The sequence below is a fragment of the Columba livia genome, unplaced genomic scaffold (assembly GCF_036013475.1).
Source record: "Columba livia isolate bColLiv1 breed racing homer unplaced genomic scaffold, bColLiv1.pat.W.v2 Scaffold_134, whole genome shotgun sequence".
NCBI lineage: Eukaryota > Metazoa > Chordata > Aves > Columbiformes > Columbidae > Columba > Columba livia.
Genome location: NW_027043030.1, coordinates 932,720 through 958,364, shown reverse-complemented (window position 1 = coordinate 958,364; position 25,645 = coordinate 932,720). Strand labels below are relative to the sequence as shown.

At 55.6% G+C, this 25,645-nt stretch overlaps 1 protein-coding gene across 1 annotated transcript; it reads left to right on the top strand.

Moving 5' to 3' along the window:
• Nucleotides 1-275: 275 nt before the first annotated feature.
• Nucleotides 276-13,922, top strand: LOC135577711 (cilia- and flagella-associated protein 52-like). Its single transcript, XM_065047828.1, has 11 exons — nt 276-437; nt 1,346-1,445; nt 1,901-2,017; nt 6,048-6,148; nt 7,601-7,771; nt 9,336-9,484; nt 10,151-10,296; nt 11,476-11,627; nt 12,251-12,353; nt 12,516-12,627; nt 13,290-13,922. Exons 1-11 carry the CDS (start codon nt 313-315, stop codon nt 13,463-13,465), a joined length of 1,452 nt encoding a protein of 483 aa, XP_064903900.1. The 5' UTR covers nt 276-312; the 3' UTR covers nt 13,466-13,922.
• The last annotated feature ends 11,723 nt before the right edge of the window (nt 13,923-25,645 follow it).

Genomic DNA, 25,645 nt, shown 5'->3' with positions numbered 1-25,645 from the left:
CTGGGGAGCTGGGAAGGTCCCTCCAACCCAAGCTGTTCTGTGATTCTGTATGATTTGAGTCGTGCTCCGCAGAAGGAATCTGATAAATCCACGTAGCCTTGCTTCAGGAGCAGGGGATGTAAACTGCAATTCCACACTTTGCTGACAAGTTTTTTCTTGGGTAGAATCTCTACAAAGTTACTTCTGTTGTGTGTCCTGGTAGGAACAGACTGCAGGACAATAGGCTTTGTCTTGCTTTTGTTTTTTAGTAATTGACTTCCAAGCAATGTCAAAAAGCGAAGCTGTTTCAAGGCTTTCTTCTCCTGCAGGGTGATGGTGTGGGACGTCAGTAAGAGAGAGGCTGTGTGCGGGAGCCCGGCCTCGCCGCGCAGCGCCGGCAATGCCAACGTCGTCATGTGCTCCAGCTGCAGGGACGAGGTGTTTGTCACTGCTGGAAAGTAAGGGTTTGTTGAGAGGAACGAGCAGAGCGAGAGAACCCCTGGCCCTATTTCCTTTGACAAAGAGTCTTTATTGAACTACAAGGAAACTCAAGCAACTGTGTGCTTGTGTTGTTTCTTTTTACTCTGAATGGACTCATGAATACCCGTCAGGTTGTAGCTTTAAGGCATTTCTGCTTGTTCTCCATGTAACAAGATGTTTTCAGAGCAGCACACAGGGGCCCACGTGCGTCACTTCTGCTCCTGATAGCAGGATTTTGTACTCAGCATTCCCCGTGCAGTGTTTAACATATTTAGTTGCCAGTGTTTACACAAGAAAAGCAGTCAATTAGTGCCCCTGAACAATGGCTAATTAATGTCGAAACAATGATGTCTTGCCGGTCGTTGGATGATCTCCTGTCCTCACCAGATGTGATGTACAGTTGGTCACTGGCTTGTAACAAAAGTTGTACAAAACGTTGCGTTTTGCAAGGATTTGCGGCAGCGCCCATATATCCAGGCTGACGTTTAAACGCGTTGAGGGCCTGCACCTCCCTGTGCATCAGGGACGGCTTTGGATGCTCTTGGCTGCACTCGCACTTATGAGTGCTCGCCTTTGCAGTTTTAGCACTTTGGTAAATGTAAGGGTGACTCTGCTTAAAGATATGACATCGTCTCTGACATCGTCAATTAAATTGCACTAGAAAAGAGTTGAAAGTGTCCTCACATATGTTTTTGCTGAAGCCTTAAGATTTTTGATTTACCCGGAAAAAGTTTCCATAAGAGACTTCTCTGATATTGTTCTTTTTCTCCGTATTGAAAGATCAGAATAATGGAGCCTTGTGAAGGCCTTTTACTTCTTGTAGTACTGAAAAAACTTGGAGGTTGCTGCATCTGTGGATTTGATCCCACTCTATTTGTTCTTCTAGTTTCACCATTCGAGTGTGGGAACTCGACACAGCAACTAAAACAATCCATCCATCTGAATGCTACGCGGGGCAACTGAGAGGAATCACCGTGTGTGTTCAGGTACGTTTCAGCCAAGATGACTTTGCTAAACTAAGAAACTCTGTACAGACTAGAGAAAAACCACGAGTTTCTCTAATAATGCTGGAAATGTTGGTCCCAAGCGCGTGACGGCAGTGAAGTTCCTCAGCATTGGCCATGGCCGTTGATCTCCCACGGCCTCTGGGAAAGAGTGTTCTGGATGCTCCTCAAGAGAAGCAGCACGTCTTACGGTCACGGGCTCCGGCACCCGGATTTTTATGCTTCCAAATATGATCTAGATTGGGTTAGAAAGTGTCTGGCGTTCAGCAGTGTTCTGGATCTGTGCGTGTGATGGAACAGAAACATTGGCTGGGTTCCCCCAGGTGAACTCTTGGCAATCCACTGAACTAAAGCTGTTGATGCAGCCCAGTGTCAGGCGTGGGACACGGGTCTCAGGATCCAGACCGTGATCTCTTTTTCTTTATGCTTTCTTATAGATGACAGACGATGATGGTGATTTTCATCTTGGCACGACGAGTGGAGATGTCCTGAAAGTGAACACAAGCAGCAAGGTGGTGACTGCCTGTGGGCCCCAGAAGAAGAAGTTGAGCATGGTGAGTAGCAGCTCTGTGACTCCAATTCTGTCCTTGTCCTGCTCTTTGTCAGTGACTGAAGGTAGAGCAACCTGCGGGAGAACCATCACAAAGCGGATTCTCAGACTAACGCTTTTCCTGCGCTGTCAGTTCCTTGTGTCTCGGTCTTGATGCTGAAGGCTGAGCCCATTGTCCCGCCTTTGTTGAGCTTCATTTGGCTCAGAATTTGGGTTTTACTTGAATCTCGTGTGTCATCCCACAACCTCTTGTACAATGAATCTGGTAAACGTCATAGAAAGTGAAAAGCAGTAATAAAAATGGAGCAGTTCCTGACTTTTTTGCTTCTTTTAAGAAGATACGAGCTGGAGTGAGACAGAGGACGTTCCTGGGAAGGCTGGTGGAAGCGCTTGTTTGAGAGGCTTTCCCGCACTTACTGCTGTAAGGTCCTATAGTCAGATCTCACAAATGTGTTAAACTGTCTGGACTGGACTTTTCTTTTTGTGTTTGTTCCCCATCCCATTCCCCCACTTCCCTTCGTCTTTTTGCTGTTCTGATTCTGCCACTGATGAGGCAGAGATCTTACTGAAAAAGGCAGTATAAATCATGTAATTCAAGAGTTTATTGTAATGCGTATGCACAATTTGGACAAAACAAGGTTGCACAGGGTACATTGATCCTATTGCTTTTTAACTTCTGAGTTCTTGACTTCATAACCCCAAGGGTTTTTTAACTGAGCTTTTTTTTGTCTCTAATTGGGACTCGTGGGTCTGAGCATCCTCAAACAGGAGTTATCTCCTGAATAAGGAGCTTCTGACCTGTGGTCGTACAAGAATTCTGCATGCAGGCAGCTGTAATGATAAAACAATCGGCACCAGCTAGAACACTTGTTGTTGGTTTCTCGTTATTTGGTGCTAGAAAAGGCTTCTTGTAGCGTCTCGGTCTATCCATTGCCTAAGCTGGGATGTGTTTTGCGACTGCGTCAGCAGCACGCCCAGCAGCGAGCAGCAGGGGCAGCGCTGCCGCGGGAGGGCCGGCTGTGCTGGTGGGGATGCCGCGGGGCCGCTGTCCTGCGGGGCAGCAGATCTGCTCTGAGAGCAGCACAAGCCCACAGGGGCTGTAAGAGCAGTTCAGCAGTCAGCCCCAAAGAAAACGCTCCTCTGGGCTTGTTTCTCTCAACCTCCTGAACTTTGCTTGGACAGGTGCATCCAAACCATGTCCGTGCCCCTTCCAGATGAAATATTTATTGCGTTACAAATGCAGGCCCATGTCTCCGGGATAACTTGGACCCGCTGAATCCTTTGAAATACAGTTCAATGTTGATCTGTTCCAGAAGGGTGGAGAAGTTATTACTTGTTTTTCCCACTTATATTGTAGGAATGCAAGTAGTTTTTCTCTGTGTCCCTCTTAAAGGACAGGAATGGGTGTGTTTTGTTTCCTGCTGGCAATGGTAAGTTCGCTGCAGGTGTGTCCCCGTGTGGGGACACCCGCACTGGCCGCGGTTGAGCCCCTTGTCCGGCTGCCCCCCTGCAGGGCTTTGCGTCCACGCAGGACCCGTGGCTGCTCTGTGCTGTCTCTTAGGCCAAGGTCTTGGTGACTGTCACCTCCCCTTCCAATGCCTGCGTGCTTTGAGTCCTTCTCCATCTCGCAGCACGTGCACCTCGCCCAGAGCCCCTGCTTGAAGCCACCCGAGGGCCTGAACTCCCGTGTCCTCAGGGCTGAGGGAAAGGTGCCAAATGCACTTGAAACAAAACTTCACCAAAAATACACTTCTGAGAGCACTGCTAAAGAAGCCGTCAGGCAGGGTCACGAGCAGGATGCTGTGCCGTTTGGGGGTCCAAAAGAAAAAGCCAAGGCTCAAAGCCAGAGCACAGTCCAGTGCGTACTGTGAGGGGTTTTATCGTAAGGCAGATCCATAGGAACGGCAGTTTGTGGCAGAGACCTTTGGAGCATCATGAGCTTCAGCTGACATGGCTTCTGAGAGTGAAAAGCTGAGGGAAAACAGGCCCCTTGACTGTGCAAGAGGCTGACAAGGTGTTGAGGAGAAGGGAAGATCCAGAAGTGGGTCTCGTCACAGCCGCCTGCCAGCCTTGTGGACGAGCCCTGAGCTGGTAGGCGCTAATCTGGCTTCAGCTTGGGTTTGTGACTGTCATGTGGTGGCAGCTTCTTAGGATGTGGCACTGGTCGTTGGGGGAGCCGGGAGAGAAAAGGAGACATTCCCGTTGGATGGAAATAGCGAGGAGTCCTCCCAGTCTCCTCCTTTCCCCTCCCGCTTCAAACAGGCGTTCCTGTTCACAGGCTTTTCGGTCAGACGCGCTCAGCCCCGTCAGCCCTTCTCCTCTTGCTCTCTCCCTCGCTCTTCCCAATGCGCTTCCCTTGTGCCCGAGGAGGGGAATTCACCAGGGCAAACCCGTGTTGCTGCCGTCACTGGGAAGGCGCTGGGACGTTTTTCTCTGCAGTTACTGTCAGTGCCTCGGCCACAGATCCCCTCTCATACTTTCCAGCTCTCTTTCCCCGCTCAGTGCTCTGATTCCCTTTCTGCCCACCCCCTGCACATCTCTGCACACAAATCACGCCTTGTCACTGGACTGTCAACAAGTGCTCGCTGGACACACGTAGGATCTCGTGTTTTATGGCAGAAATTTCCAGTTGTAGCCTCACCTCCAGTGCCGAAAGAGGTATTTGGCAGATGTTTTTTCGAGTCAAAACCACAGCGTTTATCAAAACAAAACTATTTGCATCCTTGTTTCCACACAATTTAGTCCATCCCGTTGCTAACCAAGGCTGAGGGAGCTGGGTCTCTCTAGTTTGGAGAAGAGGAGGCTAAGGGGGGACCTTATAATGTCTATAAATATATAAAAGGTGAGTGCCGTGAGGATAGAGCCAGGCTCTTCTCAGTGGCAAACAATGACAGGACAAGGGGTAATGGGACCAAGCTGGAACACAAGAGGTTCCACTTCAATTTGAGAAGAAACTTCTTCTCAGTGAGGGTGCCAGAGCACTGAACAGGCTGCCCAGGAGGGTGTGGAGTCTCCTTCCCTGGAGACATTCAAAACCCGCCTGGACATGTTCCTGTGCGACCTCACCTGGGCGTTCCTGCTCCATGGGGGGATTGGACTAGATGATCTTCTGAGGTCCCTTCCCATCCCAAACATACTGTGATACTGTGATACTGTGATTTAACCCCACAGAAGTCATTTCACTCCTCTGGCAGCCTATCTTGGAGTCTCTTGGTGATTTTCAAGAATTAATCTGTTGTACATGGAACAGTAATATTACTTCACAGGTGGCAGAACTGAAGCAGATCTGACTCTTCTTACACTTGTATTTTGTGGAAGGCTGAGGACTGTTTTCATTTGTTTGGGTGTTTTTTGTTGATGTTGTTGTCATGCATTTTTTTCCTGTAGCCTGGTACTTTATCCACCGAACAGCATTTCTCCTTTTCCAGTGGCTGGCCTCCCGTTGATCTGCTCTGCTCAGTAACAGCAGAAACCCGTGTTGACCATGGGCTGACTCATTTGCAAAGCTTTCCTGTGACAAACGTATTTGATTCCCAATAGGTGGGAGATGGGACTGCATCTTTCAGGCAGAGAGAGAGGCCTGAGACGCAGAGGATCATCCTAAAAAGAGCTGTAGGAAAGACCATTGAAGCTGAGTTGTATCCTCTGTTGTTTTCGTGGCTGTTGGATGAAGGACACGCGGAAGGAAAAGCGCGAGTGCCGCTCCACGATGTGGGTATCGCTTGCTGCGATGAGGTCAGGCTCTGTACGTGGTCCCAGCTGCTCTGAAGAATCCAAGATAATGCTGTTTGCTCGCTCCTCGTACTGTATTAGTTCATCTAGACCTGCAGTTAATAACTCTTTTCTCCCTTCTCCCTCTAGAGAGCCACTCTTTAGCCCACGCCAGTGACAAAATACTGACAAAGCCATATTGGAGTGAGATAAGCACCGCCGTCGGGAGCCCGGTAGAGACTCCGTTGTGCTGTTCAGCGTGGCTGCAGCAGCAAGGAGCCTCTGCTCCCATCCGATTGCGTTTTCATCCTGTTTTCTCCTAGGGAGTCACAGCTTTGCTTTTGCCGAAGACAGGAGGTTTAATAGTCGGCACCGGAGAAGGGACTGTAGCTCTCTGTACAGGCTCAGACTGCCAAGTAAAGAAGTGAGTTTGTAGATGGAAGAATCAGGACGGGAGAGGTGACAATTCCTCCAAAAGGGTCACGGTATGTGTTGGGACATGGCTAATAGAGAAGGGGCATGGCTCTATTGATCCGTTGTATCAGGAGAATTTTGTTCTAAGTTAGCATGAGTAGGCCTCAGTTAGCATGAGTCTGGTGTAGCATAGTGGAAAAGTACTGAGCGGTTGCTCTCTGGTTCAGCTGAGCGTTTAGATAAACAAGCTGGGGAATTATCTCTAGCAGGGTGAGGAGGTTGCATTCCAGAGAAACCACAAGAAGGTTGAGCTCATTATGTATACTATCCAATCAATAGAAGACGAGTAGGCATAATTATTGTATACTATCCAATTAATAGAAGACGAGTAGGCATAATTACTGTATACTATCCAATTAATAGATGACGAGTATGCATAATTATTGTAAGTCTTATATAAACCAGCTTAGTGCATCAATAAAGAGAGGTATGCTTATCACTCATATTGGGTCGACCGCATTCCTTCCTCCGTCCGCTCGGGTCTGGAACTCTGATGGAATTTTTCTCTCGGCAGGTATGAGAACCAATCGTTTCTATGGAAAGGCATAATCCAAGTCAGTCTCAGTTTTTCAGTCCTGCAGACACAATACACGGTCTGGTTCCAGCGTCATGAGGTTGGAGCAAACTGAAAATGACTGCGTGCGTTTGCAGGGAAGTGCCCTCTGATCCTTCCTTGTAAATGACTGTTGTTTCCTTTGGAGCAGTAGGAGTCAGATCCTAAATTGATGCCAAGCCAGACAGATTTGTTGAAGTCAATAGAATGATGCTTATTTACGCCGGGTGAGAAAGAGTAGTAGTTGCCATCTCCAAAAGGGTTTGTTGGGGGTCATGGGATTGTAAAGCAGGGCTCTGCTAATTTGATAGGCACGTGTCTGGAAGTGCTGGAGTATTTGCAAGGCTTTTTTCTGCATACCAGATAGAAAGCTGCAGGCGTCATTTCCCCATACGTGATTTGAAAATTGGGCTCACACCTACTCATTTGGCATTGCTTGAATATCCCCTTCAAGTGTACAGTTCTGCAAGCTTAGCTTTGTACGACTGAAACTATTCCCAGAAGGTCTAAACTGTCTGGAAATATCCTTGAAAGTGGGATATTGAAGTGCACTTGAGCAAGAATATCAACAAAGCTGTTGTTACCTTAGGCCCTGGTGCAGGAAATCAAGTCTCCAAAGCGCTGCCTGTGCCAGCCCTGGCAGAGCAGCAGGTGGGACGGGCAAGATCATGGGAAGTAGGAAACGTGACTGGGAATGGAATGTTAGTCCTGCCCATGCTCTTGCATCTTGATATCACAGCCTAGTACCGAGCTTTTTGGGGAAACAGCGACAGTCGAATTCTCGAGAAGCTGGAAAAGGAAAGTTCCTCGAGGTCAATGTCGGGCCAAACCTTTGCTTTCTTTGCACAGGAGAATGCGAGTTGAAGGTGCTGTCACTTCCCTGACGTGTAGAGGTCGGGACGACCAGTTCTTTCTAGGGACAAATAAAGGCCAGATGCACCGCAGTGCCTACGCTACATTTAAAGAGGAGCTGGTGGCCGTCTGTCACACCGAAGCCGTCAACGACATTGTTTTTCCTGAGTGAGTATAACGGGCTGGGCTGTATTTGGCTGGTGCAGAAGCTTGAGGAGCTGCCGCTGAGGTCAGGGTGCCTGTGTGCGCAGCTTTTACCACAGGAACCCAGAACCTGGTACCATCTGTTGGGATGATTGATACGGGCGATGCTGTCACCTGCCCAAAAAACGCCGGGGTGACGGTGAGCAGCTGCTTCAAAGCAGAAGGCAGCAGTTCAGTTGGAGCACTGGAAAAATCACTGATCTGCAGAAAGGATGATAAGTAAAAAGACCTGAATTATTGATGTTTGGGCACCGGCAGGGATGGCAGCCTCCCCCTTTTGTCCCAGGGTCGCTCTGCATTTGTCTTGTGAACGCACAGCAAATGTTCCCTTCCTGGGTAGTAGCATCGTGACTCTTTCTTTTGTATTTTTAAACCCACAGTGGATCATCTCTCCAGATGGAAAATGGGATTTTGATGCAAATGAACATTTTTGGCGTATTTTTATTGCTTCGCTTCTCGGCCCAGCACAAAGGATCAGATGTCACCGAGGTGCAGGGAGTGCAGGGTGCAGGAAGCGCTCCTCCCTGCCTGCCGCCAGCCTCAAACCCACATCTTCTCATTTAATGAGAAAATCAGGTGGAGCTTTAGGGTGATGTGCTGCTGATACCGCTGATTGACACGCCTGTGTCACAGCCATTAGTGCTGACTGTAAGGACTACAGGACTACATCCTTGCGTAGATGTTTGAACTTCTTATCTGTTGCCTGCTCTTGAACAAAGCCTATTGCTGATGGGGAAATACGGGCTTAATTTCCCTGCTCTGGGTTATTTCAGAATCCTTCACTTGCTGATGTTATCCTGGTTGATAAAGCACCCATGCAAGCTGGGCTTGAAAGAGGCCACACTTGTGTTGTGCCAGTTTTCTCTGTCCTGGTTCATCTTTCTGGGCATTGATGGTGCTGTTGAACAAAAGCTCGCGGTACCTTTCTAGATGTCACTTTCTGTTGCATCCCCAGGACGAGTGGCTTAGAGCTTATTTCAAAGCACTGTGTCCCATGGCTTTTGAAATGCTGCAGGTCTTGTTTTATTCCAACATTTATAACAAGTATATTATGAACAGACTTTGCCATCATTTCTATTGCCTTCAGCGCTGTTGAATGGGAATCATCCAGTAAGCAAGATAACAAATGACATCTTTACAATGTGAGGCTGCTGTTAGTGGCTGATGTTAAACCTGGGCAGTCAGCACTTTTACACCCACTTTTGTGTCTATTCTATAGAACACATGAAGTTGTTTAGAGATTGAATATGGGGAATAAACGTCACAGCTTCAGCAGAAAGAGTTCTTTTAGTTTAACTTTAACTGTTCCTTAAAATGAATCTTTGAAGAGAACCCAAACCAGGGGAATTTCATGTGAGAAAGGTGATCCTCCAAAAAAGGCCTTTGTCTTAGCCATGGGGATCCCTGTGGGGTAGATCCCAGCTGCAGGTTAGCAAAGCCGAGCTTTGGAGGCCGATTTGAGCTGTGACAAAGCAAGGAGCGTTTCTGTGTGCCCCTCCTCGTTCCCTCTCCTCTCTGAACTCTCCAGGGGACATTCGGACTTGTTCGTTACCTGCTCCACAAACGACATTCGAGTGTGGTACACGCCGGAACGTCTGGAGCGGCTGCGAATCACCGTCCCCAACGTCACCCGCCACGCGGTCGAGGTGACGAGGGACGGCATGGTCATCGTTTCAGGTAACGGTCAGTCCAGAGCCGTGGTTGCTCAACTTAATAAACATCAGTATGTTAAAACGAAGAGAAGGTTAAATTGGGAAAGCGTTTAAATGGAGTTCATGGCGACACCCAAAGGCCTCTTTGCTTGCAGCTGGTCCGATGGACTTTGCTGGCAGCCCCGCTGTTCTGGTGCTGCAGTTGCGGTGAGGGTAGAAGGCAAGGGCTGGAGACCTTGCTTTGGATCAGTGAATTCCGGCAATCCAGAATGCGGTTCGGTCTTATTTAAATTACCTGATTCTAAAATATCAACCTTGTTGTGTGCAGCAGCTTCACCTGTGATGTATGTAGAGCACATTTGCATAAAGCCGCCGTCCATCGCCGTGTGCAAGTTGCTGACACAGGGACTCCTGCAGTCCTAGAGCAGCCGTGCAGCCTCCCCATGGTTACCAAACCACTTTGTCCACAGCCAGAATCCAAAAGCAATTACATTTCCACAGTGTGTTTGGGACCGTAGCTCTGCGGGCTCATCTGCAGTACAGTGGTTTTCACGGGTATGCTGGTGATCTAACAGCGTGGGCCTTATGTGGGAACTTATTTATAAAAAGGGGTTGGTTTGGAAAGGAAAGAGCGACAACAGTGTGAGGAAAGTCTGTGCGCCCGGGCAGTCTCTTTCTTTCTGTTCATCAGCTTGGAATGACGGGAAAATCCGCGCCTTCGTGCCCGCTACGGGAGAGCCAATGTACGAGATCAACAACGCCCATAACCTGGGAGTGACGGCAATTGCTGCGACCAGCGACTGCAAACAGATCATTAGCGGAGGAGGTGACGGGCAGGTAATTTGTGCTTCAAAACCTGGAGCAGCTTCGTGCGCTCATCACAGGGCCTGCGAATTGCCTGGAAGTGCTCAGTCAGAACGGGAGCTGTTCTGAGCTGCCGCTTGAGCCAAGGGCTGAGTTCAAAGATATCAGCTTTTGAGATGTGCTGTTGTTCTCAGAGGGCATCATGTAAAACAGTGCCCCGATTTCTTCTGGCATGGCAGTTTTGGAAATCCTTCTAATGCAGAATATGCTCTTCATCCTTTTTGTTCATTTGTCTCTCCCCTCTATTTGGCTGTATTTGTGCAGCTGAGACAGAATTACAACTAAAGGTTGGTTAAGCAGAAAGGAGAACCGCAGGGGCGCAGTTGCAGTACTCGTTGGGAACACAAAAAAGCTGCTCTGCGGTGCTAATGGTTCTGTCAGAATCAGTCCTCAGGAAGCTGTGACTTCAGGGTTGCTGAAGGGATCGGGATGCTCTGAGCTTTGAGCAAGTGGCAACTGGACATCCAGATCCCTTCGGGAACTCGGCATCAGCCTCGAAAGCGTGGAAGGTCAGCTCTTCTCTGCCTTTGATGCCCGTGTCGAAATGTCTAAATTTTCCCTGGGATTTGGCCTTAGTGGAATGTCGAGGTGAACAGACATTGCAATGTTTGGCACTAGTGGGACAGGACGTGCAAGGTGTGAAGGATCAAGGCCACAAAGCAGAAAGGTTTTTGCTGTTACCAGCACAGGGCAAAGAGGTGCTTTCAGGCACGTGTTTCACATCGAAGCTTTAAAGAGCTGTTTTGTATTTCCTTCCTGGCATTCTCTGTAGGACAAATAGCGGGTAGCTCCTTTCTATTCCATTGCAGCAGCTTTGTGCTTTGATCTTGAAAGCACCACTGGCAATAGATCGTGGACTGGGTGGTTTTTCCTGATCAAGAGCTGTGTAAAATGAAGCATGGGAGAGCGGGCACTTGGCAAAACCAAGGCCTGGGGTTGATGGCCACGAATTCCTGAAGCAAGTGGATTACACTGTGGAGAACTCAGTTGAGCTTCACAGGTCAGCTGCACCAATAACCCACAGGCCAATGGAGACGGTTGGGACTGAGCTGCTGTACGTGTTGGCAGAGAAAGGCAGAGTTCAGGAAAGCTCCTCCTGAGCTCCGGCAGGACCAGCTGGTACCAGAGCAGATGTGTGTTGCTGATTTTCAGGTGAGGATCTGGAATATTGGTGAGAAAACCCAGAAGCTGAGGGAAGTTCTGAAGGAGCACAGAGGTGCCGTGTCCTGCATCAAGACTAATAAGAACGACAAAGAGGGTGTCACAGCCAGCCTGGACGGAACGTGCGTCATCTGGGATCTTGAGTAAGGCGACAGATTAGTATTGCGAAGGCACTTGGAGTGCTGGTAATATCTGTAGGGTCACTGTGCCCGGTTTGGGACACCACAGAGCGAGGAGGAGGGGAAAAAGAGCATTAAGAGAGAAAAACTTCTAGAAAGAAGAATCGGGTCAGGGAATGTAGAACCTCCAATTCGAGAAGCTTTTCAGAAAAGCTCAGACAAACCTTTGTCTGCGGTTGTTTTCCTGTGCGGGATCCTGCTTGGCCAAGGTGGAGCGGGTGAGTTCCCAAGTTTGCCACTAGCTCTGTTTTCCAGAACTTTGTGACTCGTGTCGAGCTCTTGCAGATCTGCAGACTTTCTGCACTGGGGTAAGGCCGAGGACACCTTGGCATAGGGAACAGCACCTGGAAAGCATTCTGGGTTTAAACATTTCATTTCGTACGACAGCAGATCAAGAGTCCTACAGGGCAGCTGTGATGGAAACAGAACTGATAGCCTAACGGGCTTCATGGAACCCTGAACTCAGAGCAGTGCCTGAGAATATCCAAGGAGAGAGATCTGATGTACAGCACAGGCAGAGACGTTCCAGGCAGGCAAAGTTTGGGTTTTGACGCTGTTGCTCTGTCTCCTTTTGGGGTGTTTTGCAGGCGTTACGTGAGAAAACAAATGATCCTAGACAACACATTGTTCAAATGCGTGTGTTACCATCGCGGAGAGTACCAGATCATCACCAGTGGAACAGACAGAAAGGTGAGCAAAGCTGCAGGAACTCTGCAGTGCACAACACACGGTCTGGCGCTGGTTCTGGGGTGAAACTCCTGTCCCTGCACAGCAGGTTGTGTCCCAGGGCGGTGCTGAAACCCGTGTGCTGCTCACGGCCAGCTGAGCGCCCCGCTCTGCTCTGCTCTCTAGATCGTGTACTGGGAAGTGCTCGATGGCTCCGCAATCAGAGAAGTGCAAGGCTCTCTGTCGAGCTCCATCAACGGGATGGACATCACATCGGACGGGGCGTCCTTTGTCACAGGTGAGTGCGTGGTTGGAGCTGGAGAAAGGAGGTCGTATTAAGACCAGGAAAAGCAAGGCAGTGAACCAAGGATCTCAGTACAGTGCGAAAAAGCTGAAAAAAAGGGGTCAGCTAAAGGGGAAAAGAACATGAATCACCGAAGAAAAATACTGTGGTTCAGGCTGTAGTTCAGACTGGGAAGATGCTGCTGTAGCTCACTGGGATCTGCTGGTGAAGGTCCTGAGCCCTTCACTGGACAGTGACCCCAGCAGAACAGAAGCAGTTTTTGCCATAATGCCCAAGAAAACATATCCTGCTCTTCCTAGGAACACCGAAGCGTTCCCCTGCCTGGGAGCGGGGAACAAAAAGCAGCAGAACTCGGTGTATCACAGTATCACAGTATGTTTGGGATGGGAAGGGACCTCAGAAGATCATCTGGTCCAATCCCCCCATGGAGCAGGAACGCCCAGGTGAGGTCGCACAGGAACATGTCCAGGCGGGTTTTGAATGTCTGCAGAGAAGGAGACTCCACAACCCCTGGGCAGCCTGTTCAGTGCTCTGGCACCCTCACTGAGAAGAAGTTTCTTCTCAAATTTAAGTGGAACCTCTTGTGTTCCAGCTTGATCCCATTGCCCCTTGTCCTATCATTGTAATCGTTTGTTCTTCCTCTGTGCCTGACGCAGGTGGTGACGACCATCTGGTGAAGCTGTGGGACTATAAGGAGGGCACGGTGACTCACGTGGGAGTGGGCCACAGCGGCAACGTCACCCGCCTCAAGATCTGCCCCGCGAACAAGTACATGGTGAGCGTGAGCGCGGACGGTGCCGTCCTCATCTGGAAACAGCCCAGCTCGGGCTGACAGCCGGTGCCGGAGCTGCTGGGCTGCTGCTTCCCCGGCCGGCCCTGGAAATGCTCTTTTCTTACCACTCAGTTTGTTGTCAATCGTTTGTTCTCTTAGAGTAAACAGGATATTTCTACTCCCTGGTATGCATTTACCAGGTCCTTAGATACCCTTTCTAGCTCAATTTTTTTCAGGGGAGCTAAGAATTTGCTGTTTGTTTTGGATTCATCACTTCCGAAAATCACCTTGGCAGTTGTTGTAACAGTTTGCGTTGTTACTGCCGCCTTTCCTGCCCGTCTCAGCATCATCTGCCTTGTACGTCTACTCATTTGTGGGCTCTCTCTTGCTTTCACATGGTCTCTCTCTTCTCTGCACTCTCCTGTCTCTTATTTAATGAATAACTTGTTGTTTCAATTCAGTCTGCTGTGTTTAGTGCAGACAGCAGTGCAGGCAGTGGTGCAGACAGGCGTGTAGACAGTGGTGCAGGCAGCGCACAGGCAGCGCACAGGCAGTGCACGTGCAGCGCACAGGCAGCGCACGGGCAGCGCACAGGCAGCACACAGGCAGTGCACAGGCAGTGCATGGGCAGAGCACAGGCAGCGCACGGGCAGCGCACGGGCAGCGCACAGGCAGCGCACAGGCAGCGCACAGGCAGTTCACAGGCAGAGCACAGGCAGAGCTGGACTATGCCCAGTCTCCCAGCCCCACCGGTTCTCCCCAGCTCAGCCCCGGGTACAACCCGCGGCAGTGGGACGGGGTGTCTGAAAGCACATTTCCCCTCGGCCGCACGGGTGTTCCAGCCTGTGCCAAGGGACGGGAGCGGCTCCAATACAGAAAACATTGTCCGATGGCAAAGCCCAGACAGTGGGGACCACGTTTTCCCTTTGTTTTTATTGTTATTGTGATTGGCAGCATGACAATGGATTTCTGCCGGGCCTGGAACAGCTCAGCTCAGACCTGCTCAGGCTTTTTTCTTGAGCTTATCCTGACACCCAAGTGCCTCCCTGGGGCAGAGACTCTTGCCCAGGCAGAGGAGACGTTTCCAACACTGTCCTGTCACCGTGTCTCCCTGATCAAACCAAAACTCTCCGTGTCTTTAATATCCATCCCAGCTGTCTGGTGCCCGAGGCACCGGGACAGTTCGTGCCATAACAACACGGAATTTTCCAGAATAGCGAGCAAGCGTTTTCCCCCCCTGCTTGCATTGGACGTTTTCATTTTCCCCACCCCAAATTTGCTCCCAAGTCTGCAGCATGCTGCAGCGCCGATGGATGTTGGATTCAGCCTGAACAGGAAGGCGTCGCGTTCAGAACGGTTTGAAGGGGGAAGGTCGCACACGCGATCTTGTTGAAAGGCAGATCAGCATAGCGAGCATTCCTGGCGCCCGCTCCACCCTGCAAACGCTTTGGATTGGAATGGACTGGCGGTACCTGTCAGAAAGGAATCGCTGCCTGCGCCCCGGCGCTTGGAAAGATGCGGCTCAAGAAGAACCCCAGCAGGGTTTTAGGTCCTTGGCTGATGGGAGCTGGTTTTCTTCCCCGCATCAGCGTGGCAGGGCGTTCAGAGGCTCTCGCTGCTGTTACCTGCTGCACTTTGTGGCACATTGCTGGGGACCCGGCAGAGCCACTGGCGTTATCTAACACTTCCTAATTCAGGCAGGTTTGGAGTTTTGGGACGTGCCTGTTTCACTGTTGCATTTTAGACTATTTCCCTTTCCTGTGTTCATCGGGTCTTGCTTTCTACCAACCTCCTTCCAACAAATGCTGGTTTCTGAGCTCTCAGTCTGGCTCCTGCATCTTTCACTGTCCGGCTCCCCTCGCTTTTTCTTCAGGCTTTTCCTGCTTTCATTGACAAACTGCTTTGGATTCCTGGTTCCACTCAATCCAGCATTAAGCCCCGCTCAGGTTCCGCTGGCGGCCACCAGCCTGGCATCCCCGGGGAGGTCACTGTGTCCCTGCCACCAACACCCTGCCCCATGGGAGGAGGGATTGTGACATCCAGCAGCACCACCTGGCCCTTCCTCCACCACTTTGCCCCATCTCTTCGGAACCCACATCACCTCCGGCTGCATCCAGGGCCAGGCTTGCAGCACATCCCCATGGCCAGGGTGTCTGTGGGGCAGGGAAGGCGCTGCAGAGCCTGCCTGGCACAGCTGTCCCTTCCGGGGGGAAAGGCAGATGCAGGGATGGAAGAGAGTCCGCAGCACCCACAGCCAAGCTCAGATCCCCTGGGAGCCCCCCCAACATCATCATCAGCCTCTGCAGCTCCCCGGGGAGAGAAGAGCCACACGCCGCAATGGGGCCTCTGCAACACCCCCTGCCCTGCAGCGAGGTGACACTCAGTGGCACCCGTGCCTGGCACAGGGACCTCCTTCCCACTCCATCCCTTGCCAGCCCCTTGGCCCTGGTTAAGGACAGCTCTGCCCGAGATGTGCCCAGGCTCCCGGGCACAGGGCAGCGCTGGGGCTGTTATCTCAGCAGTGCTGGCAGCTGTCAAAGCAACCCGGGCCAGGGTTCACCTCCAGGTTGTTGGCACAGACAGGCGGGTCCCAGCCTCACACGGCTGGACTTGGTTGGGGCTGCGAGTCTCTCAGAGCTGTGTGAAGAACCACACGTTGCCACCGGGTTGCCGTCCAGGGGAGTTGCTGCAGAAACAGCCGGTGCCACATGCGTGGTGCTGTGGGACGGATCCAGCTGGACCATGGGACTGATCCGGTTGAAAACTGCTTGTCGGAACCAGAGTGGGTTTCCCCTGCTGGCGGCGCTGCAGGTGGGGAGGAGGAGCTGACCCAGTGGCCTCAGCCATCCTGTGTCCCCCCGGGCACATAGGGAAGGCTCAGGGGCTGATCCCTGCGGCGGGGGGAAGGTGACACTGTCCCTCCCCAGCCAAGCTCTGCCGGACCCCAAACGAGCACCCACACATGGCGCCAGCTGGTGTGGGGTGGGCAGGAGGCAGCCAAAGCCTCCGGGCTGTGCCAGCGCTGGGGTGGCCACCCTTGTTCTGTGGCTCTTTGTGGAGGGAGCTTCGTTAGGTCTCAAAACCTCAGTGTGGAGGGTGCAGAGGTGGCCACTGTGCCACTGTCCCAGCTAAGAGCACCCCAGGGTGGCAGGATCAGGGCACCCCACAGCGATGCTGTGACACCCTGGGGTGATGCTGGGGACATCAGGCTGGGGTACCCGCGGTGATGCTGGGGACACCGGGGCAGCCCCCGCTCCCGCTCCCTCGTCCTCCTCGTCCTCGTCCTCCTCCTCCCGTCCCTCTCCCCGCTCGCAGCCCCAGCCCGGCCGGGGGAGGAGCCGGCCGCGCACAAAACCGCCCGGCCGGCCCCTCCGGCCCCGCAGCGGCACCGGCACCGGCGGCGGGGGGTGCCCAGCGCCCGCCCGGGACCATGAGCGCGCAGGGGCTGCGGAACCACGGGAACACCTGCTGCATGACCGCGGTGGTGCAGTGCCTCAGCGGCACCTCCAGCACCCACCGGCACCTCCAGCACCCACCGGCATCTCCCGCACGCACCAGCACCTCCAGCACCCACCGGCATCTCCCGCACCTACCGGCATCTCCCGCACCTACCGGCACCTCCAGCAACCAGCATCTCCCGCACCCACCGGGACCTCCCGCACCCACCGGCATCTCCCGCACCCACCGGCATCTCCAGCACCCACCGCACCCCCTGCCCCGCACATCCCACCTGCACCCTGTGCCCCCCACACTCACTGGGACCCCCTGCTGCTCCCAGCACCCCCAGCTCCCAGCACCCTCTCCTGTGCCACGTCCTCCCCATGGGCCTTGCTCTGCCCTGCCAAATGCCCCCAGCCCCGCTGTCCCTCCAGCCCCACTGCCGTCACCCACCTCCTGCCTTCAGCTGAGCTCTGACCTCCCTTGGGTGGGCGAACTCACTGTCCCGGCCACCCTCACGGAGCCCAAGAGTGAGCGCCGTGCTGGTCTTGGTGGCGCCACCAGGGGATGGTGCCACCAGGGGATGGCGCCACCAGGGGATGGTGCCACCAGGGGATGGTGCCATGGGAGCCCAACCCAGTGGCCTCAGGCCCTGTGGCTGAGTGCATGTCACATCCCTGCAGGGCACAGGCCAGTGTGCTGCGGACCTGCATCCATTTCAGGGACAAGGACAGGACAGCACTTTGATCCTGGCGTGGCAGCCCCCTATGCTCAGGGACACACGCCTGTGGGGTGACATTTCCCCAGGGACTTGCTGCTGCAATTAAACTGCTGCTGCCATGAAACTTTGCAAAGCGCTCAGAGGAGCTGCTGAGGGGCTGGACCTGCCCTGGTCAGGGTTTCTGGCGCTGCTGGGGGAGCTCATTGCCTTTAATTTCCCTGTAGCAAAGTCCCCAGCTCTTGCAGCACTGCGCACAGGATTTCCATGCCCTCTGCTCCCAAACACGCAGGTTCCTTGGGCACAGAGAGGCAAACAAACCCGACCAAACAGAAAAAAACACCCCAAACTTGCAGCCTTTGCTTTGAATTTCCTCCCTTCAGGTGGTTTTCTGCATCCGCCATAAACTGCCACCTGATTTTAGTTTTATTTAACCTGTCTAAACAAGATGTTAAAAATCAGAAGCGAGTCCGTGGCTCATGTTGTTTGAAGGCCATCGGGGGTGGCCTTGCTCCCTCTGCTGCCAGGAGAGCGGGGCTGGGACAGGCGAGGTGGTGGCCAGAGGGGTCTTGGCTCTGGGGGGTCCCGGGGGTGCTGGAGCTCTGAGCCCTGCCCTGACGTGCTGGTTTGTGCTTTCTCTGTTGGCTCTGAGCAGCTGCTGCCAGCCCAGGCTTGGAGACAGGTCCTTGGGGAGCCCAAGCTCTGCCTTTTGGGGAGCTCCATGGGGAGATGGGGGCAGAATGCTCTGGGGAACCCTGTCAGCAGCTGGGGACGCCCTGAGGGGCTGGGGGGAAGGAGGAGAGGGGACAAGGAGGGGGCAGCCTCGGGGAGGGGGAGCTGGCAGGGCTTTGGGTGGAGGGGCAGAGCTTGGCCGGGCAGGCAGCACCCCAGCACTGTGTGGCAGAATGCAAACCCCCCTCCCTCCTTCAGTACGGCACATCTCCCCCTTTTCTCTGCTACTTGAGGCTAACAGCTTCTTTTGTTTGGCCCGGAGCACCCTGGCTCCTGGGCCATTGGGAGAGGGGAGTGCCGAGCCGCTGGGCGCCAGCGGCCAGGGTAAGGCTTCAGGGGCACCCGCAGCCAGTGTGGGGGGTGCAGAGAAGCTTCTAGAGTGCCTACAGTCAGATCTGATCAGATAAAAACGGGACGCTCGTCGAGACCCGGCCCCATTTTGTGTGGGGGTCTCTCGGAGTACGAGCTCAGCCACTGCCGCCAGGAGAGCCCCCTCCCTGGGATGGAGACTCCGCTTGCCTCGCCGCTGTTAGAGTTGAATTGAGTTTTGTGGGCTGGGCTGTGTTTCTGATTCTGCAGACCATATCCAGGATTCCTACCTTATCGTAAAAGCTATGCGAGTTGTATACGAGCTCATATTGTAGAGAACTGAAAATTAGTCCTGTTGGTTCTCAGTAAGTTCTTATCTTATCTTGAAAGTGCTGAGAAGGTACATTTGCTATCATCCAAGAATTTGTATAATTTTATACGAAGTGCGCATGTGCTGTCATGAAAGGTGGAAAGTACACTAGTGATGAAGACTACTTACTTCATTCTGAAGACCCCCTGAACGACCACCAGAGGACACTGCGCATGCTTAGAGTAGTTCCAAGGTGTTGCAACTGATATTGTGAAATAATTGTGTAACCTAATGAATATGCAATATACACGTTGTAACTTCAATGAATATGTATGTAACCAAATTGTATAAAATGGTGAAGTTTGAATCAGCGGTCGGAACCAGCTTTGGGTGCGAGCCCCTGGTTTCCCAGCGCTGAAATAAAGCACCGCATATAACTACGCCCGTGGTTCTGTGTCCTGAATGCTGACACCGCCACGGGTGTAAGTAAAACTTCTCGCAGGATTGCGAGTATATTTATACCTTCCGTGCACATATGCACGTAGAACTTTCCGCGCTCCATTTGAGCGCGTATAAATTGACCCTCGCCGAATCGCGGGTGTATTTTCCTCCCGTGCACATATGCACGAGTAACTTTCCGTGCGCATTTGCACGCGTACTTTATCTCTTTAAAACAATCCCGCACCGTGTTAGGCAAGTGTGTACTTCTCCGGGACTCAGGGCCAGCTCCGGCATTTGTTTTGAGTGAAGCCCCGTGTGTGCACGCTGTGCACCGCCTGATTGGTTGTATCAGTTGCTGCCCCTCAAATAATTTTCCTCAGCTGATATCCGAACCTTTATTTAAGTCACTTTGGAGTGCTAAAACCCTGTTCCTCGCCGGTTTAATGAAAGTTGTTTTGGACTCTGTTGTCCCTTAAATGAAGCTGCGAGGACTCTCCGTGACACACTGCCCTTGGGGGGCTGGTGGGAACCCCCTGGCACGTGGCTCCATCAGGGACACGTCTGGTCCACTCCCCGGTCTCAGCTGCTCCGCTTCAGTTGGAGAGTGCAGAGTGCCAGCTCTGCTGGGCTGAGCATCCCCGGTTTTGGGATGCAGGAGGTTTGCTCAGGGGCTTTCCTCCTGCCTGTGCAGGCAGGGCAGGCAGGGCTGGCAGCTCCCCTGCCCACGGGCCACACTTTTGCTTGGCTGTATGAACAGCCCTTGTCTCTTGTAGGGCCTTGGGTGGCTGGGCTGGCACCGCCGGCATCGCCTGGCTGGGGAAACTGAGCGCCCATCAACTCGAGCTGCCCGGTGCTTTCCTGCGACTGCCAAGCGCTGCGACACGGCGGCTGTGGGCACCCCGGGGCGGGGCACGAAGCTGCTGCGTCCCCCCAGTTCTGGATCCCCCGACCCAGAGCAAAGCGCTCCCCTCCTCCGGCTGCCGACAGCCAGCCCGGCTTCTTGCACAGCCCCCTGGCTCCCCCCTCACCCCGTCCCCCCAGTTAGTGCCAGGGGGTGCTTCTGAAGCCCATGGACACCTCAGCCCCAGCCGGGGTGTGCAGGATGGGCCTCTGCTGGCTCTGCCCTGGTGCCCACTGGTTTGCTCCCCGTGCTCCCTCTGGGGACCCTGGATACCACTGGATCCACCTGGGCACCCCAAAGCGCCTTTTTAGCACTTATTTTTCTCTTGGAAAAGCAAACACAGGGGGCTTTCTGCCATCCTGCCCCAGGGACCCCCACTCAGACCACACCGGCGCTTGGTTGCCCATCGCCATTTATTGCAGCCGCTGCCTGCTCAGCGCCCGGGGCGGTGGGACCGGGGCCGGGACCCCCGTCCTGCCCGGCTGTCAGGGGGTTGTTTCGCTGCGGGGGGGCTGGATGGGCGGCAGCAGCTGCGGTGCCTGGGTGAGGCGTCCAGGAGATGAGGCTGGTCGGCGCTTCAGCACGGCTAACAGCAGCGGGGAGGCGGTGCCTGGGGGCGAGGGGCAGGGTCAGCCACAGACACCCACCAACAGGGTCCTGCCCCCACCCTGAAGCACACAGGCTGTTGTCCCACACTGCCCAGCACCACCCCACACGTCCCCCCAGCTCCCTCCAGCTCCACCACAGGGACCGGCTGCCCCAGCAGCCAGTGCTGCCCCCACAGCCCAGCCCAGAGCCCAGACCCCCGTCCAACCCTGCCCAGCTGTGGGCACAGACCCGTCCCCCCAGACAGCGGGGTGTCCTCTGCCCCCCGGTGCCCTGACAGGGCCATACTTTTCTGGCTCCTCGAGGTCGAGGTCTCTGGGGTGGCCGTTGGTGTTGTGGGCAGCTGAGAGCCCCCCATCATGGAGAGCTGCTCGTCCTGCCGCTTCCCATCAGTGCCGTCCTGGCCCGACAGCTGCATCGCGTCCTTCTGGGAAGGGGAGAGCGTGTGACCCAACCACGGGGCCCCGTTCCGCACCCCCCAGCAACCCTCCCCCAGCCAGCTCTCCCTGGGGAAACTGAGGCACAGATCCCCCCGCAGGCTCAGCATCCCCCTCCCCACCTCTGTCATCCCTACCTTGTTGGGGCGGCGGGCGCTGGATGGGGACGGCCGTGGGGTGCTGGGCGGTTGGGGCTGGAAGCGCGGGGGCGTGACGGTGTGTGGGCCCCCGCAGCTCCGCGGAACAGTGGGGTATCTGCACTCGCCCGTCCGCTCCCTGTGGGACAGGACATGGGGGTGCTCAGGGCCCGGCAGGTGGCACCCCATGTGTCGCTCGATGCCAGGGAGGGGTCGGGGGGTGCTCCCTGTTCGGGGGGCAGTTACTCACGGTCCAGGCGCCAGCATGTTGAGGGGCCGGTCACAGGACAGGCAATGGAAACCAGGCAGCAGCTGCCTGGAGGGGGGAGAAAAGGGCTGGGGAGCTCCTGGGGGGCACAGCCCCACCTGCACACCAGCCACAAAAAGCCTCTGCACCCACCCCCCAAGACTGGTTGAGGAGGGCTCCTCCCACACGTGCCCCTCATTGTGCCGCCTCTATCGCTGCGAAGCTGCAGCTGGCAGGAGCACAAGGCACAGCCACTTGCTCAGCATCCCCAGGGGCGCTGCCCACATGGCTCCCACGCCAGGTACCACACCGGCACGAGCCGGGACAGCCAGCAGGAACAGGGCCAGCACTGCCAAAGCCACCACTGTCCCCATCGCACTCACTTCCTAATCCCAGCGGCATTGTCACGCTCTGCCTGCAGCGCCTGCTCCTGGAGCTGCCCGCTGAGGCTCTTCCACCGCTCCTCCTGCTGCTTCCGGAACGCCCCCAGCTCCCGGCGGTCCAGCTGTGGACGGGTGACACCCTCAGCCAGCTACCCCAGGATGGGACATGGCGGTCCCCGGGGGCACAGCCGGGAGGGGGGACCCTCGCAAGGATGCTGCCTTAGGCTGCCAGGCCCCAAGGTGCCAGTGCTGCGTGGAGGGGACGAGCCCTCACCTTGCAGTCCATCTGTCTCTGCAGCTCTTTCTGGAACTGGAGCCAGCCGTTCTCCTGGCCCGTCACCCGGCTCGTCACCTCCTCCATCATCTTGGTCAGCCGCTCCACGCACGCCTCAAGCTGGCTGCGATTGACTTTGTCAGCCAGGGCGGCTTTGTCTGCTTTCTAGCAACAGGGAAAGGCAGGAGAGCGGTGGGGACAGGATGCAGAGACAACAGGAGAGGGGAAGTGGCTACGTGGTCCTGTTCACCCCATCACCCCCGTGGCGTTGGTCCCACCAGCCGAAGGGACTCGGGGTCACAGAGGGACCTGGCAAGGGACCTGCAGCCGGGCTAGAAATCCTCCCTCCCCCTGGCTGGTTCTGCCAGCCGGCACCCAAGGGACAAGGGGTGTTTGTCACCCTGCCCGGGACACCCTTGACTGGCACCGGGGCCCCTTGAGCCCGTACCTCATCGATTCCCAGCACCAGCAGCTCCTCCTTGTCTGCTTGCTTCTTCTCCAGCCTCCCCAGGGCCTGGGACAGAGCCTTCCAAGGCAGACAGCAGCCCGTGATGCCACGGCCGGGTCGGAGCTGCCCCCGGCCAGCCGAGCACCCCCTGCCTCCCCACCCCATCAGAAACCTCCAGGAAAGGCATGGGGAAGCTGTGCAGGGCTGCGAGCAGGGTGGCAGGGGGACAGACCCCTTGGGGTCCCAGCCTGGGCTCTGCCTGCGCGTCACAGCCACCCACCTTGACGTCATTCTGCTCCTGCTGGCGATCCTGCTGCAGGTTTGCAAGGTCCGAGCTGAACTTCTCGTAGCCTTTTTGGAGCTGCACGATGCTGGTCTGGAGGCACTTGAGCTGCTCGTCCTGCTGCAGGGACTAAGAGGACAAGGCGGTGCTGAGCAAGGGGGTGGCTGCCCCACGGGGGCAGACCCAGGGTATTTTGGCTGATGGCCACGGGCCCTCAGTGCAAGCAGGACATTTGCTCCAAGGCTTTAATTCCCTTCCGTGCTGCTGACTCCGACAAGCCAATTAGGGGGGCAGCGAGGGGCTCCCCCACGTTAGAGCAAAGCAGAAATGCCTGGGGGGTCCTGGCAGCTCAAGCCCCCTACACCGCATCTCCTTACCTGTCTCCTCCACTTTGGATAATTGTCCACCTTGCCGCCCGCCTTCTGGGCCAGGGACTCCACCTGCTCCTCGAGCTTCTCGCAGCGCTGGAGGAGCTTCCCCAGCAGCACCCTGGTGTCCGGGCTGCAGAAGTGGCACCCTGCGTGCTCGTGTCCCCCGCTCTGCACCGTCGCCCTCGGCTCGTCCACCTGCTGGCAGGGGAGGAGGAATCAGCTCTGAGCCGGGCTGGGTGCCGCCCACAAGCCCAGGTGCCGTGGAGGCTCCATGGCCCCATCCAGCCAGGGGACGTGGCCGGGACCCCGCCAGGACTCCCCCCGAGCCAGCGGGGGCTGGGAGCGCTGCCCCCGGGCCTCACCTCTGCCTGCAGCTGCTGCGCTGTCTCCATCACCAACTTATTCACGTACTTGGCCGCAAACTGCTCCAGCTCGGCCTGGGTCGGCTCCGGCTGCTTCCCCAGCTCCTTCCGCTCTGCCTTGACCTTCTGTCCCTTGGGCCTGGCCAGCGAGATGGGGGCAGGGGCAGGCTTAGCCTTCGTGGGGGTGTCCCTTGGCCCCCAAACTGGGATGCTCCCAGACCCCAGGATCCCTCGCAACCCTGCGGGGTAGGAAACCCTCTCCCATCCTTTTACCGCGGCTGTCGGGTCATCTGGCCGCTGCCGGCTGCTTTTCTGCTGGCTCCAGCCCCCCTCGTCTTTCTGGGAGCATCCTCCACCTTGCTGATCTGGGAACGGCAGTGGGGGCGGTGAGGGCACAGCCCCCTGTGTCATTCCGGCACGGGGACCCTTCGGCTGCCCCCTCCCTGCCCAAACTGGTGTCCCCGCAGCCCCTCGGGGACTGCTGCCGGCTCACCTTCTCCTCCTCCCCGTGCAGGGCCCTGGCCATGTCTTGTAGGAAGGACACCTGGCACCTGAGGTCGGCCAGGATGCTGGTGATGCTCTGCCGGCCTAGAGGGACATGGTGCAAGGGGATGTGCTGTCGGTGAGGGGGTCTCTGAGCATGACGAGCCCCTGACCCAGGGTGACCCCACGCCAAACAACCCCCGCCAGTCCTCCCGTGCTCTCACCTCCCTTCGGGAAGAGCCGGCGCAAGTTCTCAAGATCCGCATGTTCTGCTTTGGTAGATTTAAGCTGCTCCACCTGCTCCTTCAGACCAGTGCAGAGGTGGCCGAGCTGCCCAACCTGGGAGAGAACCTCCCGCATCTCCGACTCGTAGCTGGAGGTGCTGGTGGAGCCCCAGGGCTTGGCCGGCTCTTGGGCATCCCCTGGGATGGTGGCTTGGGAGCTGGAGGACCCAGGCTGCACCCCAGGGGTGCTGGTGTGGGTCCCAGGCGATCCTGGCTGCATCCCCGAGGTGCTGGCCTGGGCATCAGGGGCCCCTGGCTGTGTCCCCAGGCAGGTCCTGGCCTGGGTGCCCCGTGATCCTGGTTCCAGCCCCGAGGTGCTGGCCTGGCTGCCCCGGGATCCTGCCTGCATCCCCGGGGTGGTGGCGCCGGCACCAATAGACCTCGTGTGATCAGAGGGAGCGCCTGACAACTTCACAGGGGTCGCTGGTTCCCCCTGTGTCCCTGCTCGCATCCCCAGGGAGCCAGACCCTGCAGTCCCCTTGCCGGTCTCCATCCCAGGCCGTGTCCCACGTCCCTTCGGCCCCAGTGCTGAGCTCTTCCTGGCCTGGCTGTCCATGGCCACCTGGGTGGGCTCAGCAGGGGCAGACTGGCCCCCACCGCCCTCCTGGGAAGAAGAGGCAAAGGGCAGCAGGTTTACTGGCAGCTGGGCAGCCGTGAGGACAGACCCCAGAACCCCCCGCCATGTCCCCAGTCCCTGTCCCCAAACCACCATCTCACAGGGCCAAACTCGTGTTGAACATGAGAGCCCAAATGCAAAGGGATCACGGGGTCAGCCCAGCCATGGAGCTGGGGGGATGGGACACCCAGGGATGGGACCCGCAGCATCACTGCCCAGCACCCCACCCCACAGGCTGTGCCCCGAGGCAGGAGGGCTGGTGTCCCCGAGGGAGCGGGGGACGCAGCCGCCTCCTGTCCCTGCGCAGCCTGGCAGCGTCCTGGGGCTTCCCCTGGAGCTGGGCGAGGAGAGGGACACCCATTCAGATGTGGGAGCGGGATTTAAAGAGTATCCCCAAATGAACTGGGGCAGGAGACAGAGGGACGCTGGGCAGGGCTGTGCCTGGGGGCCGTGGCTGAAT

Coding starts and splice junctions, on each gene's coding strand:
- LOC135577711 (XM_065047828.1), top strand. CDS start 313: ATGGTGTGGGACGTCAGTAAGAGAGAGGCTGTGTGCGGGAGCCCGGCC. Junction 10,297..11,475: donor GCGGAGGAGGTGACGGGCAG/GTAATTTGTGCT, acceptor GCTGATTTTCAG/GTGAGGATCTGGAATATTGG. Junction 11,628..12,250: donor TGCGTCATCTGGGATCTTGA/GTAAGGCGACAG, acceptor GGTGTTTTGCAG/GCGTTACGTGAGAAAACAAA.